The sequence below is a fragment of the Mastigoproctus giganteus genome, chromosome 6 (assembly GCF_048544385.1).
Source record: "Mastigoproctus giganteus isolate SK-2022 chromosome 6, ASM4854438v1, whole genome shotgun sequence".
In the NCBI taxonomy this organism is placed as follows: domain Eukaryota; kingdom Metazoa; phylum Arthropoda; class Arachnida; order Uropygi; family Thelyphonidae; genus Mastigoproctus; species Mastigoproctus giganteus.
In genome coordinates this window covers 143,868,023-143,885,924 of record NC_143580.1, presented here as the reverse complement: position 1 = coordinate 143,885,924, position 17,902 = coordinate 143,868,023, and the positions used below count along the sequence as shown (strand labels likewise).

At 38.7% G+C, this 17,902-nt stretch overlaps 1 protein-coding gene across 1 annotated transcript in view; it reads left to right on the top strand.

Moving 5' to 3' along the window:
- Nucleotides 1-13,674, top strand: part of LOC150084631 (lysosomal-trafficking regulator-like) — a 686,318-nt gene extending 672,644 nt beyond the window's left edge. Inside the window, exon 29 of the mRNA XM_090376308.1 lies at nt 13,535-13,674. Coding sequence (XP_090232434.1) covers nt 13,535-13,674 — 140 coding nt within the window. The remainder of the gene's footprint in view (nt 1-13,534) is intronic.
- The last annotated feature ends 4,228 nt before the right edge of the window (nt 13,675-17,902 follow it).

The window sequence follows — 17,902 nt, the reverse complement described above, 5'->3', positions numbered from 1 at the left end:
GGACTTAAAGACCACGAGAATAAGAAGGTGGAGAAGTGTGATTTCTTGGAGGGCTTATCGGTGGAACATTGTTGAGAGGGCTAAGATCCACCCTGGATTATAATGCTTGAAGAAGAAGAAATTAGGAGTTTTTGGATAATTCCATTTTCCATGAGTTATGAGTGAATTATGAGCAAATAGTAGAAAACTGACTTTTTAAAATGAAAGATCATGTTACTTCATACAGAAACATGCTCACATATAATCACAGCTTCAGTGGCTTAAATAAATATGATTGAAGGACCCCATTTGTGCCATTCCATGGCACAAATGCATCTTTCAACTAAAACTGAACCGAATGCAGAAAGATGAAGTAACTTAAAAAGAGTTTATCTTTGGAAACTTGGGCATTGAATATTAATTTGAATTTAATCAACTTTACACTGCTCTGCTTCAGTAATGTTGGAAAGTAAACTGGCCTGATATTTATATTTGATAAACATATTCTTTATAAGTGAATACTCCTTTATCTTTAATCAAATGTATGAAGAAAGTAAGTTAATATTTGTTAATACAATGCTGATTTTTTTCAACTGTATAATGATTATCGGGATTAAAATGCAAATATCTGCCTATGTGAGAGTCCTCCGTTAAATACCTTGGTCCTCAAAGTGTTTCTGAGCCTAACAGTTATAATATTGAGCTCATTGATACTGCAGTTTCTCCATCTTCTATCATAAATTATCCAATCAAAAAAATTATGGCCATCTATTTAATAGTGGATAAGTTCTCCTCCTCTTGCCACCATTATTTTTTTAGCGTGTCCTCTGAACATACAGGATGTATTTTTTTTTTTTTTTTTTTTTTTTAAATGGGAACCCCAAACACGAGAGGTATTAGAACCTATAGTACTTAGTACCATGCATTAGTTGGAGGTTGAGAAGATTAAAGAAGATATTTGTTGACATTAGCCCTGAACTTCTGTAGACTGTAATTTTCAGGAAATATGTATTAGGGAAGGTTGTTCCAGAAAACGGCAGTTAAATGAATAAACGAGGAAGATGAAAAGTTGGTTCTGTGAGTTTGAAGTTGGACAGTAAATGTATGTTGGCTGGTAGTAGTAGTGGCATGTGATGCAAGAAAACAAGTGTATGAGCTTATGCAGCATCAGCCAAAAAAAAAAAAAAAAAATCACACCATTCCCTCCAAATGCCTGTCCAGTTCCTCCTTAAATTTATTCAACCTATCAATTTCCACAACGACAGATGGAAGTTTGTTCCAGCAATTAATCACCCGCTGGCTAAAGGCAAATTTCCACACATCTATTCTACATCTGTCTTTTCTTAATTTGAATTTATGCCCCCTTAGGTTCGTAATCTGAACAAGTGGAAGGATCTCATCAGAATTCAGCGTGCTCAACCCATTCAAGGCCTTATACACCTCAATCAGATCACCGCGCAGGTGCCTAGTCTCCAGCCACTGCAATTTGCAGAACTTAAGCCTCTCTTGTTAGAGGATCCCTTCACTCTTCTTGTTGAAGAAGAATGAAGGGATTCCCTTCACCAATCTTGTTGCCCTTCTCTGTACACGCTCAAGTAAATCTACATCCTTCCTAAAATGAGGCCTCCAGACCTGTACGCAGTACTCAAGGCGTGGCCTGACCATTGCCTTATGCAGAGGGATAATCACCTCCTTTTCCCTGCTAGCAAAATTCCTACATATCATTGACCAAACCCCATGACCTGCCCTGGCAGCCTGTCTGCTTTGCTCAGAAAGCTTCATATCTGACTGCACAATTACTCCCAGGTCTTTTTCATTTTCTACCAGCTTAAGTGTAGTACCACACAGTTGGTACGTTTCTCTGGGGTTACTTCTACCCACATGCAGTACTTTGCATTTGTCAAGGTTAAACCTTGACAAATGCAATGAAGAAGGCAGTTAACTTAACTGTCCTCTTCTGAATGGAATCTAGAAGCCTGTGATTGGTTTTGGGAGTATCACCCCAGATGTGGGAACAATATTCCATGGTAGGATGGATTTGTGATTTGCACCGAATGAACAGCTCTGTACAAATCGCAAACCCCAAAGTGCGGGCAGAGGGGACATGCTATATGAAGTAATGAAATTTTTGGGTATGGGTAAGAATAAAGGTTCATAGAATGAACCTTTATTCTTACTCAAATCCTTGACATAATGTGGCCTCGGCAATGCCCCCCACTAATGGGGAGCATTGCTGAGGCCACATTATGTCAAGGAAATTCGTGGGGGAGGATAGATCCAAACATCAGATTTTTTGATCAAAGTAATCCCAGATATGAATACCCAGAAATTTTCTGTGGTATTCATATCTGGCAAATTCAGTGGCCATGGTAGCACCTGTAAATCACTTTTGCATTGAGTGAACCACTCTTAAACAATACTGACAGTGGCTAGGTGCATTATCCTAGCAGAACAGACGTGTGCCATTCAAAAAGACTGAATGGATAGGAAGCTTTTAACACTCAGATTGCAGTCTACAGCTCTAAGGGATTCTCAGGAAAACATCGTCCATAACAAATGATTGCTGCCAACTGCCTGTTTCTATTGGACTATGAAATCAGAGTGATTTCCCTCTGCAGTTTGTTGTTGCACCCTCAATCTGCCATCCACATGCCTAGTAGTAAACATAATTCATCAGAAAAGGCAAGGTGAAGGTATTCATGGTTACAGCCTACTCTATCAGCTCATATGGAGAATGGTTGATTGAATTATGGTCTTGGAAATGCTGCTGGTCATTCCCTGGTTAAAATCCATGGTCAGTCATTCCACTGTTTCTGTCTGTTATCTCACACAAGGTAGCACAGCCTGCACACACCACATACACTGTCGGCACCTGCCATTGGCCTGACGGCTGCTGTACTGTGCACTATCCATCCACTCTTGGGGCATCTTAACTACAGCACTCCATGAACAGCCCACAAGGTTCACAGTTTTTATAAAATCTAGTCATTTTGATCAAGTTAGGCAACACCCCCATATAACACGGTTTCGCTGTAATACGATTGATAAATTGTGGCAATCCTCACACAACACTACTTATATAACATGGTATTTTTGAGCTTTTATGCGGGGAAACCCTGCTATTATGTTGGATGAAATTTTTCAACATATCCATTCTTTTTTTTGTTAATCTCTGCTGTTGTCTATGAAAAAAAAAAAAAATAAAATATTGGGAAATCCCTGTGTTTTACTTTGTTAGGAAATCAGTGATAGGTTCTGTGCTATTGAACTTGTGCTTGCTTGAGACCATAAAAAATTGTAACTTCAAAGTGTGCAGTTTGTGACTTTTAAGGTTATTTTGATTGTTATTTGATCGTTTATAAATTTTTCCGGATATGTATTACTAAACTGTGTTCTTGAGAACTGTATTGGAATAATTTATTTGTTGTTAATTTAATTCCAATCATAAATTATGCCTAAGGAATGTTAAAAAAAACACTGTTCAAAAGAAACTTTAGCACTCTAGAATCCAAGATACAAATTTTGAATTGTCTTAAAAAAGGAGAAAGGTATACGTTGCAAAATGTTTAAACTTAAAGGAAGGAACAATCCGGATATTAAAGAAAAATGAATATAAAATTGGAACTCCCGTTGCTGATCTTTCATTTCTGCAAATATGACAGCTCATCCCCGAGCAATAATAATTGAGAAAATGGAAAAAGCACTCAGTATTTGGATTGATGATAGCACTAAAAAATGGATTACATTTAGATGGCAGTGTAATTAAACAGAAGGCACTAAAAATATAAAACCATTTTTAAAAAAATGGAGAATCTTCTGTTAACTCGGAGTTTATTTCGATTAATGGTTGGTTTAAGCGATTTAAAAACTGCTTCTCATTACAAAACATAAGAATCAAGGGAAAAGTGCATCAGCTGATAACGTAGCTGCCAAGAAGTATTTCAAAAAATTATTGAAGAGCACAGATACACATCACATCAACTTTTTTCAATGCCGAGGAGACAGTTCTTTGGTGAAAAAAAAAATGCCCAACAGGACTTTTATTTCTTAAAACCTGCACCAGGTTTTAAGGCATCAAAATATGTGTAACATTACTTATGTGCAATAACACATCAGGGGATAACACGATAAAACCTCTGCTAGTTTATATATCCTGTAATCCTTTTGCAATGAAAGGTGTAAATAAAAATGCATTACCTGTATAATGGAAAGCAAGTAAAATATCTTGGGAAACTGCCAGTTTATTTAAAGAATGGTTGCTAAATTGTTTTGTGCCAGCTGTGAAAAACTACTTGAAGTGATAAAATCTAGATTTCAAAGCTTTATTAATATTGGATAATGTGCCAGGCCATCCAAAAGATTTATCATTACAATTACTAGAGTCATATGATGCAAGAAAGCAAGCTTATACAGCATCAGCCAAAAAACCCATTCCATTTTACCCTTATATTCACTCCAATTAAATTTATTTTAGCTGTCAACTTCCACAACAACAAATAGAAGCTTGTTCCAGCAATAAAGCACCCACTGGCTAAAGGGAAATTTCCACACATCTACTTCCACACAATTGTCTTTCCTCAATTTGGATTTGTCCATCCCAGGTGCGTAATCTGAGCAAGATGAAGAATCCCATCAGCACTGACTTGCTCAACCCATTCAACCTTGTACACCTCAATCACATCATTTTGCAGGTGATCTGATTGAGGTGTACAGGTTGAATGGTTAGTCTAGTCTCCAGACACAGGTGCCTAGTCTCCAGACAAGGGGTTTCTCTTACCAAGAAAGGCGTAAGTTCAGTAATTTGCTGAACTTAAGCCTTTCTTGGCAAGAGAAACCCTTTGTTCTGCTCACCAATCTCATTGCACCCCTCTGTACTCATTCCAGCAGCTCTACATCCTTCCTAAAATGAAGCCTCCAGACCTGTATGCAGTACTCAAAGTCTGGCCTGACAATTGCCTGGCCATATAATAAGATAAGTACCTCCTTATCCGTGATAACAAAATTCCTGTATATCATTGACAAGACCCCATGAGGTACTCAGCCTGTCTGCACTGCCCAAAAAACTTCACATCTGACTGCCAATTACCACCAGGTCTCTCTCGTTCTCCACTTCCCTGAGTGTAATATCGCACAGTCGATATGTGACTCTGGGATTATTGCTACTTATGTGTATTACTTTGCATTTGTCAGTATTAAACTTCAGGTGCCACCTCTCACCCCATCTGCTGAACTTTTCTAGATCCTGTTGCAGTAGCATACTGTCATTATCAACTCTTCTAACCTTTGATTAATTTGCAAACTTAGACATTAAGCCTGATATACCATCATCAAAAAACTGCCTCTGTAGCCGAGTGGGAGTGCAGTAGCACACGCTCTGGGGTTCAAACCCCCTGACTGCTGAATACGGTTGATCTGCCAAACCGCACTGGATCAGCATGGCAGATTATGGTCCATTTCCCTCAGCATGAATTGTTGAGGAGGCTTCCATCCTGCAGTGGGTTGATAATGGCTGCACTTTACTTTTTTCTTTTAACATCATCAATACCATTGATAAATACAGAAGACGACAATGGGCCCAACACCGAACCCTGTGTGACTCCACCAATAACATTGATCCATGAAAAGCAGTGTCCACTGATTACCAATATCTGTCTTCTCCCACTCAAACTTCCCTTTATCCATAGCAGCAACTTCCCCTTAATGCCATACTGCTCCAATTTGTTTAGTAGTCTTCCATGTGCTATAGTATCAAAATATCTCCTAAAATCGAAGTTTATGATATCAGAATTATTTTTTGCATCTACTTTCATAGAACCCGATAAAATTGGTCAGCAAAGTTATGACAGCAACAAACCCATGCTGGTGACTGAACTATAACTGCAGTCTTGTCTAGATGATCCTGCAGTTCTTCACTAAACAGTGACTCCATTATTTTCCCAAGGCCAGAAGTTAAACCAATAGGTCTGTAATTACTTCTGTCACCCTTAATGCCATACTGCTGCAATTTGTTCAGTAGTCTTCCACGTGCAATAGTATCAAAAGATCTCCTAAAATCCAAGTATGGCACTCCCAGGGTCCTGAGCTGGATATCATCATTCTTCCCTCTCTGGGTGATTCCTTTCTACTTCTGACTCTTGTTTTTTTTCTCTCTCTCTCTCTCTCTCTCTCTCTCTCTCTCTCTCTCTCTCTCTCTCTCTCTCTCTCTCTCTCTCTCTCTCTCTCTCTCTCAGGGTAATTGAGATTTTTTTTTTTTTTTTTTTTTTTTTTTTTTTTTTTTGGCTGGTGCAGCATAAACCTCAGGCTTCCTTGCACCACATGGCTAGTAATAATAATAATAATATGATATCAAAATTATTTTTTGCATCTGATTATTTTGTGACCACATCATAGTATCCAATTAAATAGGTCAGACAAGACTTCCCCTTAACAAACACATGCTATGTCTGAACTATAACTGCTGTCTTCTCTAGATGATGCTGCAGTTCTTCACTAACCAGTGACTCCATTATTTTCCCCAGAACAGAAGTTAAACCAATAGGTCTGTAATTAGTTCTGTTACTCTTTGATCCCCCTTTATGGTTTGGGTATACATTAGCACATCTCCAGTCTGTTGGGACTTACCCTGAGAGTAAGGATGCTCTCATAATTGTGGCTAAAGGTTAGCATTAGCATTAGTAGAGGCATATGATGCAAGTAAGCAAGCTTATTCAGCATCAGCCAAAAAAAAAAAAAAAAAAAAAAAAAAACCACTCCCATTTCACCCCTCCGTTCGTTCGAAATACCTGTCCAGTTGAGCTTTAAATTTGTTTAGGCTATCAACTTCAACAACAAGTGATGGAAGTCGGTTCCACCAACCAACCACCCGCTGGCCAAAGGCAAATTTCCGCACATTTTTCCGACATCCGTCCTTCCTCAATTTGAATTTATGCCCTCTGAGGTGATTATTCTGAGAAAGATGAAGAATCCCATTGGCATTGAGCATGCTCAAACCATTCAAAGCCTTATACACCTCTATCAGATCACCTCGCCGGTGCCTAGTCTCCAGACTCTGTAATTTGCAAAACATAAGCCTTTCTTCGTAAGAGCAACCCTTTGTTCCATTTACTAATCTTGTTGCCCTTCTCTGTACCCGTTCCAGCAGCTCTACATCCTTCTTGAAATGAGGCCTCCAGACCTGTATACAGTACTCAAGATGTGGCCTAACCATTGCCTTATACAAGGGAATAATCACCTCCTTATCCCTGCTAGAAAAATTCCTGTATATCATTGACAAGACACCATGAGCTACTCTTGCAGCTCGTCTGCACTGCTCAGAGAACTTTATATCTGCCTGCACAATTACCCCCAGGTCCTTTTCATTCTCCACCACTGTCAGTGTAGTACCGCAGAGTTGATACGTTGCTCTGGGGTTACGGTTTCCCATATGTAGTACTTTACATTTGTCGATGTTAAACTTCATTTGCCACCTCTCAGCCCATCTGTTCAACCTTTCCAGATCCTGTTGCAGCAGCATAGCGTCAGTAGTGTCCTTAACGACCCTGCCAACCTTTGTATCATCTGCAAACCTGGACATTAAACTTGATATCCCATCATCAATATCATTCATAAACACCGAAAACAACAACGGACCCAACACTGAACCTTGAGGAACTCCACTAATAACATTAGTCCACGTTGAGCAATGTCCATTGATTACCACTCTCTGTCTTCTGCCACTCAACCATCCCCTTATCCATAGCAGCAATTTGCCTCCAATGCCACACTGCTCCAATTTGTGCAGCAGTCTTCCATGTGCAACAGTATCAAAAGCCTTTCTAAGATCCAAATATATAATATCAAAGTTATTCCCTGCATCCAGTTCTTTTGTGACTACATCATAGTATCCAATTAAATTGGTCAGGCAAGACTAGCCCTTAACAAAACCATGCTGCGTCTGAGCTATAACTGAATTCTTGTCTAGATGATCCTGCAGTGCTTCTTTAACCAGTGCCTCCATTAATTTACCTGGAACAGAAGTTAAACTAACAGGTCTATAATTACTTGTGTCAGCCTTTGATCCTCCTTTGTGAATTGGGGTTACATTTGCACATCTCCAGTCTATGGGTACCTCCCCTGAGTCCAAAGAAGCTCTCATGATTATGGCTAGGGGTTTGCATACTTCCTTTGCTGCCTCCTTTAATATAACTGGATAGATCTCATCCACCCCAGGTGCCTTTTTTATGTTTATTCTCAACAATCTCTCCTCCACTTTCCTCTCAGTTATTACAAAATCATCCAGCTCACTGCCAATGTTTACTTTACCTACATCATTCTCCTTCCTGAATAACTCCTCATGCGTGAATGTAGATGCAAAATACTCGTTTAGATTGTTAGCCTCCTGAGCAGGATCCTCAACTGTTGAACCATCAATATCCAGTGGACCAATCTGATTCATCCCTTTCCTTCTCGAGTTCAAGTATGTAAAGAACTCTTTTCTGTTTTTCTTTGCATCCTTTGCCAAGGATTTTTCGTAGTCTGCCTTTGCCTGCCTAATCTCCTTTGTGACTTGGTTACAGACCAACTTATATCTATCATAGGCTTCCATGTCACCCATTAATTTGTATGTATCCCATGCATTTTTCTTCTCTGCCACATGTCTCATTAGTTCATCTGACAACCATTTAGGCCTAAACCTTGAACAATATTTCTTAGTTGGTATGTAAAGCCTGGTAGCCTCCAAGATTAGTTCCTTGAATGCTTCCCATTTTGAGTTTGCTGTTGGTAACATCATCAGTTGGTCCCACTGTATAGAATTTAAATACTGTCTCAGACCATCATAGTCACCTTTACTAAAACAAAACCCTTCCCTTTACCTCTGATGGTAGTTACCTCCTTGAGTAAATCCCACTTCAACACACTGTGATCACTGCCACCTAGTGGTTCATTTATCTGCAGGTTCTTAATGCATGAAGAATCACTACTGATAATCAGATCAAGTGTATTGCTCCCTCTTGTTGCCTCACGAACATGCTGATGTAGAAAACAATCATCCAATAAATCCTCGAAAGCCTTGCTAGTGTGCGAGTGACCAACCCACAAATTCCAGTCAATATCTGGGAAATTAAAATCCCCCATTATAAGACTCTCTGATTTACTGGCCCACTCTATTTCCCTGTACAATATCTTATTATACTCATCAGAGTCATTAGGCCTATAGCACACTCCTACTCTCAATTTTGATTTCCCTATGCTTATGTCACACCAAACTGACTCGACACTGCCCTGTCCATCGATGTCGACTGGCTTCACTTCCTTGGACTTTGTGTTTCTTAATTAATAGCATAACCCCTCCTCCCCTCCTGTCCTGTCTATCCTTTCTATACACATTGTATTCCCCAAATTCCAGTTCCGCATTACTTATATCTGTGTGACACCACGTCTCTGATATCCCAACAATATCTGCCTTTGATGTTTTGAGCAATACCTCAAATTCATCAAATTTATTTACCAAACTCCTAGCATTGGTGTACACGCAGGTATACATGCACCTGTTTCTATTCTTAGCTACCCTAACACAACCCATGTGTTTACTTGTACTGCAATGACTACCAGCAGTCTCTGAAATATCCTGCATCTTGTTTTTCAGACTTCTGCTCATTTCAATAGAAGCAGTGCAAGAATCACTTCCACCTCTGCCACTGGCTACTGTTAATCTATTAGTCCTTGTATCCCCCCCAACTAGCAGTTTTCCCAACCTAACACTGCCTCAACCTGGGTTTGCTTACTTCCTCTGCTGTTTCCTTTAATATAACTGGATAGATCCCATCCACCCCAGGTGACTTTCTTTTGTTTAACTTCAACAATTTCTCCTCCATTTTGCTCACTGTTATTGCAAAAATCCTTTAGCTTGCTGATACAGTTTGATAAACAGGTCTGTAAGCCTCATTATAGGAACGATATAGAGTTGCTAGAATGAGTACAGAGAAGGGCAAGAAGACTGGTTAAGGGAACAAAGGCAGTGCTCTTATGAAGAAATTCTTAAAGTCTTCAAATTGCTTCTTCTGGAGACTAGGCACCTGCAAGGCAATCTGATTGAGGTGTATAAGGCCTTGAGTGGATTGAGCAGACTTAATGCTGATGGGATTCCTCCTCTTGCTCAGATTACAATCGTGAGGGGGCATAGATTCAAACTGAGGAAAGACAGTTGTAGAATAGATGTGCAGAAGTTTGCCTTTAGCCAATGAGTAATTGATTGCTGGAACAAACTTCCATCTGTTGTTGTGAAAGTTGATAGCTTAAATAAATTCTTGGCAGAACTAGACAAACATTTGGAATGAATGGATCAGTGAAATGGGTAGAGTTCTGTTTTTTTTTTTGGCTGATGCTGTATAAGCTTGCTTTCTTGCATCATCTGCCTATACTAATGCTATCGCTAAAGTGATGAATGCTTGGAAACCTTTTTCTATTGTGGACTATATCAGAATCATAGCTTTATCACTCAAAGAACTAAAACCATCAATATTAAATGCATGTTGGAAAAAATTAATGGGCCGAGTCAGTTCATTCATGAAATATGGTCAAACCAGCAGAAAATGGAATTGGTGCATTGATAGAACTTGCATAAATCAGTAAGAGGGGATAGTTTCAATGTTATTGCTACTTAAGATGATCAAGAACTGCTGGTAGAAAAAGAGGTTGGCAAAACTCATTTGGTGGAAATGGAATTGTAGGTAACCCAAATAAATTCAGAGGATGATAGTGCAGAGGAAAATTCTTAAGTCCCAAATTTTACACTAAAATGCACATGTGGTGAGGTAGAAACATAGCCAAACAATTAGAATTGTATTTTTTTTTTTTTTAATGCAGATCCTTCGACTGAAAGGAACACAAAGTTCAAAAGGGAGCTTCAAAAATGCTTAGTCCAATACCATAAAATTTTCAAAGATCTATCATGCAGAAGCAAACAAACCCAGATTACTGATTTTTTAAAGCGAGCAGAAGATACACGAAATCTAAATGCCGCAGAAGAAAGTTCAGAAGGTTAAGATATTCTGCAACAGAGAAAACATTCTCATTTGATTGCGCTTAGTAGTGATGAAGACTAACAAAATTAAATGAACGTACATTATTTGACACATATATGTATTACAGTTTGTAAGACGTTTGTTCAGTTAATACTATTTTTCATAAAAATTAAGTTTCGGATAATTATAAAAAAAAAAAAAAAGGGGGGTGTATTTTAGTTACTCTTTGGAATGTAATTCCCCCCCCCCCTCCGTTGTTACTGGTTCTTAGTCCCGTATAATATGGTTTCACACTACATGAGATTTTACAGGCACCTAACTACCGTGTTATATAAGGGTTACCTGTGCTTTGTATGGACTACATGCCACGAACCTGCAGTATCACATTTTACAGTTCTTATCGCACTACATGTGCCACCAAGTTGGGAGGAACTGCTGAATGCCAAAACACATTGTCATAATGTTTTTACTGAACAATGTATATTTAATATTTAAGCCTATTGCAAAATAAATTAAAATAATTGAACAGTACTTTAGTATCCTGTTGTTCTTCAGTAGTTGGAACATCATCAATGAATATAACAAACAGCATAATATTTTTAGGTTATAGGTGTTAAAAATTCTCTTTTCTACATATACCAAATACAAGAACTCCCCGACTTACACAAATTCAATTTTACATAAGTTTTTGCCGGCCGGTGCAAACTGAAAAAAATATGGAAATGTATTTTGCATCTGTAGGGCTAAATGGAGGTATTGTGAAAATATCGTAATGTGAACCCAATAACACAGTTTTTTTTGTAATTCAATCCAAATCCTTGGAAGTTGAAAATTTTGCTGTATTACTAAGCTATTTATCTCTCTAAGAGGTCATATTTATAATGAAAATTGCACTACACTTCGTTATCATATGTTTCCATTATAAGAATCAATTTTGAACGCCTGTGATATTTTTCTAAAGCACTTTTCTGAAGGTCACAACCATAAAGCAATAAAACAATTTGCAGTTGATTGGGCTTTTCTGTTAATGAAATCTTTTATAAGCAGGTAGTAAACTTGATCTTATTGCATTTGCGATAATACCGGTAACTGCAATTGTGTGGGTTTTTACGTTATTATGTGAAATGTGTTTCTCCTTCACTGAAATCTTCATTCACATAAAAAAAAAAAATAAATAAATTTTCAGAATCTTCTCTTCATTCCTATTTACTTATTATAATGATGAAGGGAAAGTGACCAATGGAAAGTGCAAGTGGCGGTAGTTCCAGGAAACAAAACAAAATTAATTTAGAAATGAAGATGAAAATGATTAAGAAATATGAAGCAAGACAAAGTTTGTCATCTTTTGCAAGGGAATTAGGTCTCACTGCTTGAACAGTGAATACTATTTTAGAGTGCATTTCGAGTATAAAAGAACATGTCAAAGGTTCAACTCACTTAAGATCAACAGTGATCACAAAACAGCGTTCAGGTGCTGTATCCAAGATGGAACAGCTGTTAATAATATGGATGGAAAATCAGATTGAGAAGAGAGTGCCCCTGAGTACAATGGTTTCAAGTAAAAGCAAGAAGTATTTATGAAGATATTAAGGATAAGTACGGCAAACCCAAGCCAAGTTCGTAGCAAGCAACTGGTGTTTAATAGGTTCAAGCATCGTGCTGATTTCCACAACATTTAAATATGTGGTGAAGTATCCAGTGCCGATTTGGCAGCTGCAGAGAAATTTTGTGATGTGTTGGAAAAAATTATTGATGAAGGCAAGCTATTCAATGCAGCAAATATTTAACATTGACGAGACTGCTCTGAATTGGGAAAAAAAAAAATGCTGGATTGAACATGCATTGCCAAAGAGAAAAAGACAATGCCAGGTTTCAAGGGTTCAAAAGATAGGGCCACGCTCTTGCTTGGGGCTAATGCAGTGGGAGATTACAGATTAAAACTGCTGCTTGTGTACCAATCTGGAAATCCTCGTGCATTTAAGGACATCATAAAGCTACCATGCCCATGCATTTCCGATTGACCAGAGAGCATGGATAACAATATCTCTCTCTCTTTGAGGATTGGTTGAAAAACCAATTGAAAAATAGAGATTGAAAAATATTGTACAGACAATTGGGTTTCGTGAAATTGCATCATCAGTTACCAAGGTTTGAGAAGATGGATCCTGACAGCAAATGATTCTTAAAACTTAACGGAGGGAGGGGTGATGATATGCTTGCTATGAAGAAATATACGATGAAAAGAAAAAAGCCACCTCCCAGTCATCCATTAATATGTTCTTTGGTAAGGTTGAGTGGCTGATCCCTTATAAATCTCCACTGCAATGGTTTACTTATCAGCTGAAGATGTCGATTCTGGCAATGATGCTCAAGAGGTAAAACTTACTGACGTTATGCCTGTCTCCTCTTTTTTTTGTAATTTTATAGTTTTGAAATTTTTTAAATTACACTTATAATTTTTCCTGCGCACGTAATAAAAAATTGAATAAATACACTGAATAATTCTATTTCCATTTTCATTGAACATTTCTTTTTTAATTCAATCAATTCAGTGAGCACAGTTGTGAGTGCTGCTCAAGCATGGCGGGAATTCCGACACCTGAAATCCGATTCACGTAGAATTCCACGGAGAACTACCCATTATGTAAGTCAGGGAGTTGTTGTAATATCCTGCAAAATAGATGTGGGCTGATAAGCCCATCCCCATGAGCAGCCTGCAAATCTATTGATAATGGCATTCTGAAAACTAAAACATTTGGATTTACTGAGAAAGTCCATCAATTTAATAATGATAAAAAAGGATAACTTTGTTGTGCTTAATTTATTTACTGTACTTCTCTAATAAGGAATCATCATCATATACAACTGAGTTAGTAGTAGTGCCACCTGGGCAAGGTGCCCATATGCACAATTTAATACTTAAAATTTTGAAAATTTCATCTCAAAAAAACATTGTGTTATTGAACGACAACAAATTTTGTTAGTAAGTTAATAAGGACATTTAAAAAGTTAAAAACTTCTAACTCTTTTGTTTATGATTCATAATTGCTCGGTCTTTAGCCTGTCACCATAGAGAATAAGTTAATATTCCCTATGGCTTCAGTTCCCGCCCCTTCCACGGGGAGGAAGACCTCTACATTTACACTATATACAAGATATCCTTCTTTTAAACACATTTTCAATAAAATCATTAAAAACATTAAAATTCTCTCTACTTGAAAATAGAGTATATAAGGTACTCTGATTGATACCAAGAGCCACCTCAAGCATAATTCTAAAATCCGAATAGAACGGACAATGTAACATAACATGGAGGCCCGTCTCCATTTGTCCACAAGCACATAAGCCTGTCTCTGATAATCCAAACTCACTCAGCCTGGCCCGTAGTCCGTGACCAGTTAAAACGAAGCATGCCTGTAATCCGAACTGAAGCCATGGTTTTGTTCTATAATTCACTATTTTAACGGAGGGGAGAAAATGATATGTCTCTCTACCTTTATCCGAATTAAGCCATCTATTTTGCCAGATATTTTCCACATCACTCTCAATCCTCCTCCGTTCAACCGCCAACAGTCGTACATCAGACACTGCCTCGCCAACCGCACAGGACCGGATGCCAAGAATCTCTTTGGTGATGCCCCGTTTCAAACAATATAATAAGCCAGAACGGACCACTAAAAGGTCCGCCGGCAACTTTCCAGCAATGACCTGGGCAGCAACAGTCGAAACTGTTCTGCATATCTGAGTTATCCCTAGAAGAGCAAATCGCTGAGCTGACAGCAGTTGTCTCATCACTGCAGAGTTTGTTGCTCTACTGCACCACGCTCCAGCTCCGTAGGTTATAATGGGTATGAAAACACTTTCATATAACATATTGAGGGCTCGGCCCTTTATACCCCATTTAACTCTTACAACTCTGCGGAGCTTTGCGTACAGGAGCTTAACTTTCTGCTTCAGAAACCTTGCGTGCTCCATAAAAAACAATCGCTCCTCCAAGAACAACCCCAGATATTTCAAGGTCTTAACATATTTTAAGGAGACATCACCACTTCTCACTAATGGTGGCCTTGTAAGACTTAGTTTACCCTTCAACAGCATAATAACAGTCTTACTTGTGGACACTTCTAGCTTATGCTTTCCACTCCAATTTAATAATTTTTCTAGAATTCTACTAGCTTTAATTTCAAGGTCTTTTCTTGAATTCCCATTCACCAAAAGAACTATATCATCTGCATAGGCCACTACTTGCGTGTCCTCCATGTCAGAATTTAAAAAATCATCTAAAACCATGTTCCAGATGTAAGGACCCAGAATTGAACCCTGAGGGCAGCCACGTTCAACTTCATAACTTTCTTGCTCAAAGCTCGTTCTTACTTATACACAGCGGTCCGAAAAATAACTGCGAAAAGCTTTATACAGATTCATTGTACAGAGTGCAGCTCTAACTCTGTGGAGGACACTGCCCCACCACAGAGTGTCGAACGCACCTCTGAAGTCCACAAACAAACCCAAGACATATCTTGCCTGTGCCTCTTCTACATAGGTCATCATCGTTCTGATGGCATCCTCAGTTGAGGAATCTTTCTTAAATCCGAATTGCTTGTCAGAACTCAGCCCTTGAGCCTCATAATTCCTTCTCAATCGAAAAGAGAGAAGTCTTTCATAGATTTTTCCCAGAATCGGCAACAAGGCAATAGGGCGATATGAGGCAGGTTCGTTCAGAGACTTTTCTGGACTCTTCAGAATAACCTTAAGGACCGCTGTTCTCCAAGACTTGGGAAAAGTTCCTTCTGCCAGACAAGTATTATACAAGTCTAGCAGAATATCTCTATGCTTGGAGTAGAACTGCTTTATGACTGCAGCCTCTAAGAAATCCAATCCAGGCGCCTTACCATCCTTCGTCTGGTCTAAGGCTAAACCTAACTCTTCATGAGTGAAAGGACTCTCAGTATCATCAGACATGTACTGCAAATTTTCTTTTAAAATATCTTCTTGGTAGACATTTAAAACACCTTCTCTTGGAAAAAGGTTTATTAAAATTTCTTTGACAGTTTGACTCCACGTCAGAGTTTCCCCCTGACTCTCCTCGCCAACACTGTAGGTGATATCATCTAGATATATTTTCTCCGTTATAACCTTATATATTGGATTCCAGGGGTCTTGGTTTCCCTGTATCCGAACATAATCTTGCCAGGCCTGGTTCTTATAACTTCTTATTTTTTGTACATATAACTTTCTTTGTTGCAAATAATATTCCTGACACTCCTGGTTGGACACCCTATTTCTTCTCTCACGTTGAAAACATTTCCTTGCACTTCTCACTAATCTTTTCATGTCGTCTAAATCATTGTTCCACCAGGGTACCTTTCTAACACTTTTCTTCTTCCTTTTCATAGACTTTTGCGATGCCTTGGTTAATATATCAGTTAAGAGATCCACCTTTCCTTCGGCGTTCACTCCATCCCAATCACTAATACTATACAACTTAGTGTCCACAACATTATGGAAAATATCCCACTTGGCTGTTTTAACTGCATACCGATTGGTTTCCCTCCAAGTACGTTTCGGGTCACATACCACATACTCAAATGATATGCATCTGTGGTCACTGGTGGTTGCTGCCGAGTGTACCTTCCAATTTCTTATTTTCTAATTTCCGAGTGTACCTTCCAATTTCTAATAAGGAATAGAGGAAAACTGAAGTGGACTTTACTTTTGTCATATAATGAAAAACTGTTAAATGCAGTTGTCTGTCTGTGCAAAACCAACTTAGCCCCTGAAGTAAATGTAGCAATGAACACTGATGTATATACTACCATGACTGAACCATCCCCGCCTCCACCGATACCCACATTGGGGTGGCCATGCAAATTGACTTCATTATAGGTGAAACAGGACATGTCTGCCAGGGACAAAGGATGATGATATTGTAGAGCAGATATCACCTAAAAAATAATTATTTAGGTATTTTGAATGCCGAAGCAAAATTCAATTAAACATTATCTTAGGATACATTCATAAAATTATTCTGCCAGGGGCGACAGTTGATGACGTTGTAGAGCAGATATCATCTTTTAAGGGCACAAAAGGTGATATTGGCACTAATGATAATAAGAGTAGGAGACCGGCGGAGTTACTTAATAAGTACAAGTCACTGTTGAAAAAAAGCCGTGAATTAGGGTTCAGTTTGACAGTGTCTGCAATTCTGCCCAGACACGATAGGAGGGAGTATATGATGAAAGCCTTGTCAATCAATTCGGCCCTGAAAAGATTTTGCAAGGTTCAAGGGGTAGAAATTTTCTCAGCCTGGTCTGTGCTTTAACAGGAGAGACTGTTTCTACAGGGATGGGATACACTTAAATAGAAAGAGTGCAAGAATATTTGCTGATGCTATAGAGGCAGAGTTAGGTGAATTGGAAAACTGCTAGCTTTGGGGGGAGGATACACGGATTAATAGACTAAGTAGCTGTTGGCAGAGGTGAAAGTTGTTCTTGCACTGCTTCTATCGAAATGAAATTGAGCAGCAGTCTGGAAAGCAAGGCAATGGGGATTTCCAAGACTGCTGAAGGTCATAGTGGAACAAGTAAATACATGGGCTGTGTTAGGGTAACTAAGAGTAGAAACAGGTGCATGTATACTTGCATGTACACCAATTCTAGGAGTATAGTTAATAAATCTGTTGAGCTTGAAGTGCTAGCCAAGACATCAAAGGCAGATATTGTTGGGATATCAGAGACGTGGTGTCACACAGACATAAGCAGTGCAGAATTGGAATTAGGGGAGTACAACGTCTACAGAAAGGATAGACAGGACAGGAAGGGAAGAGGAGTTACGCTGTTAGTCAAGAAACACATAAAATCTAAGGAAGTGCATCCAATTTATGTTGGTGGACAATGCAATGTTGAGTCTGTTTGGTGTAA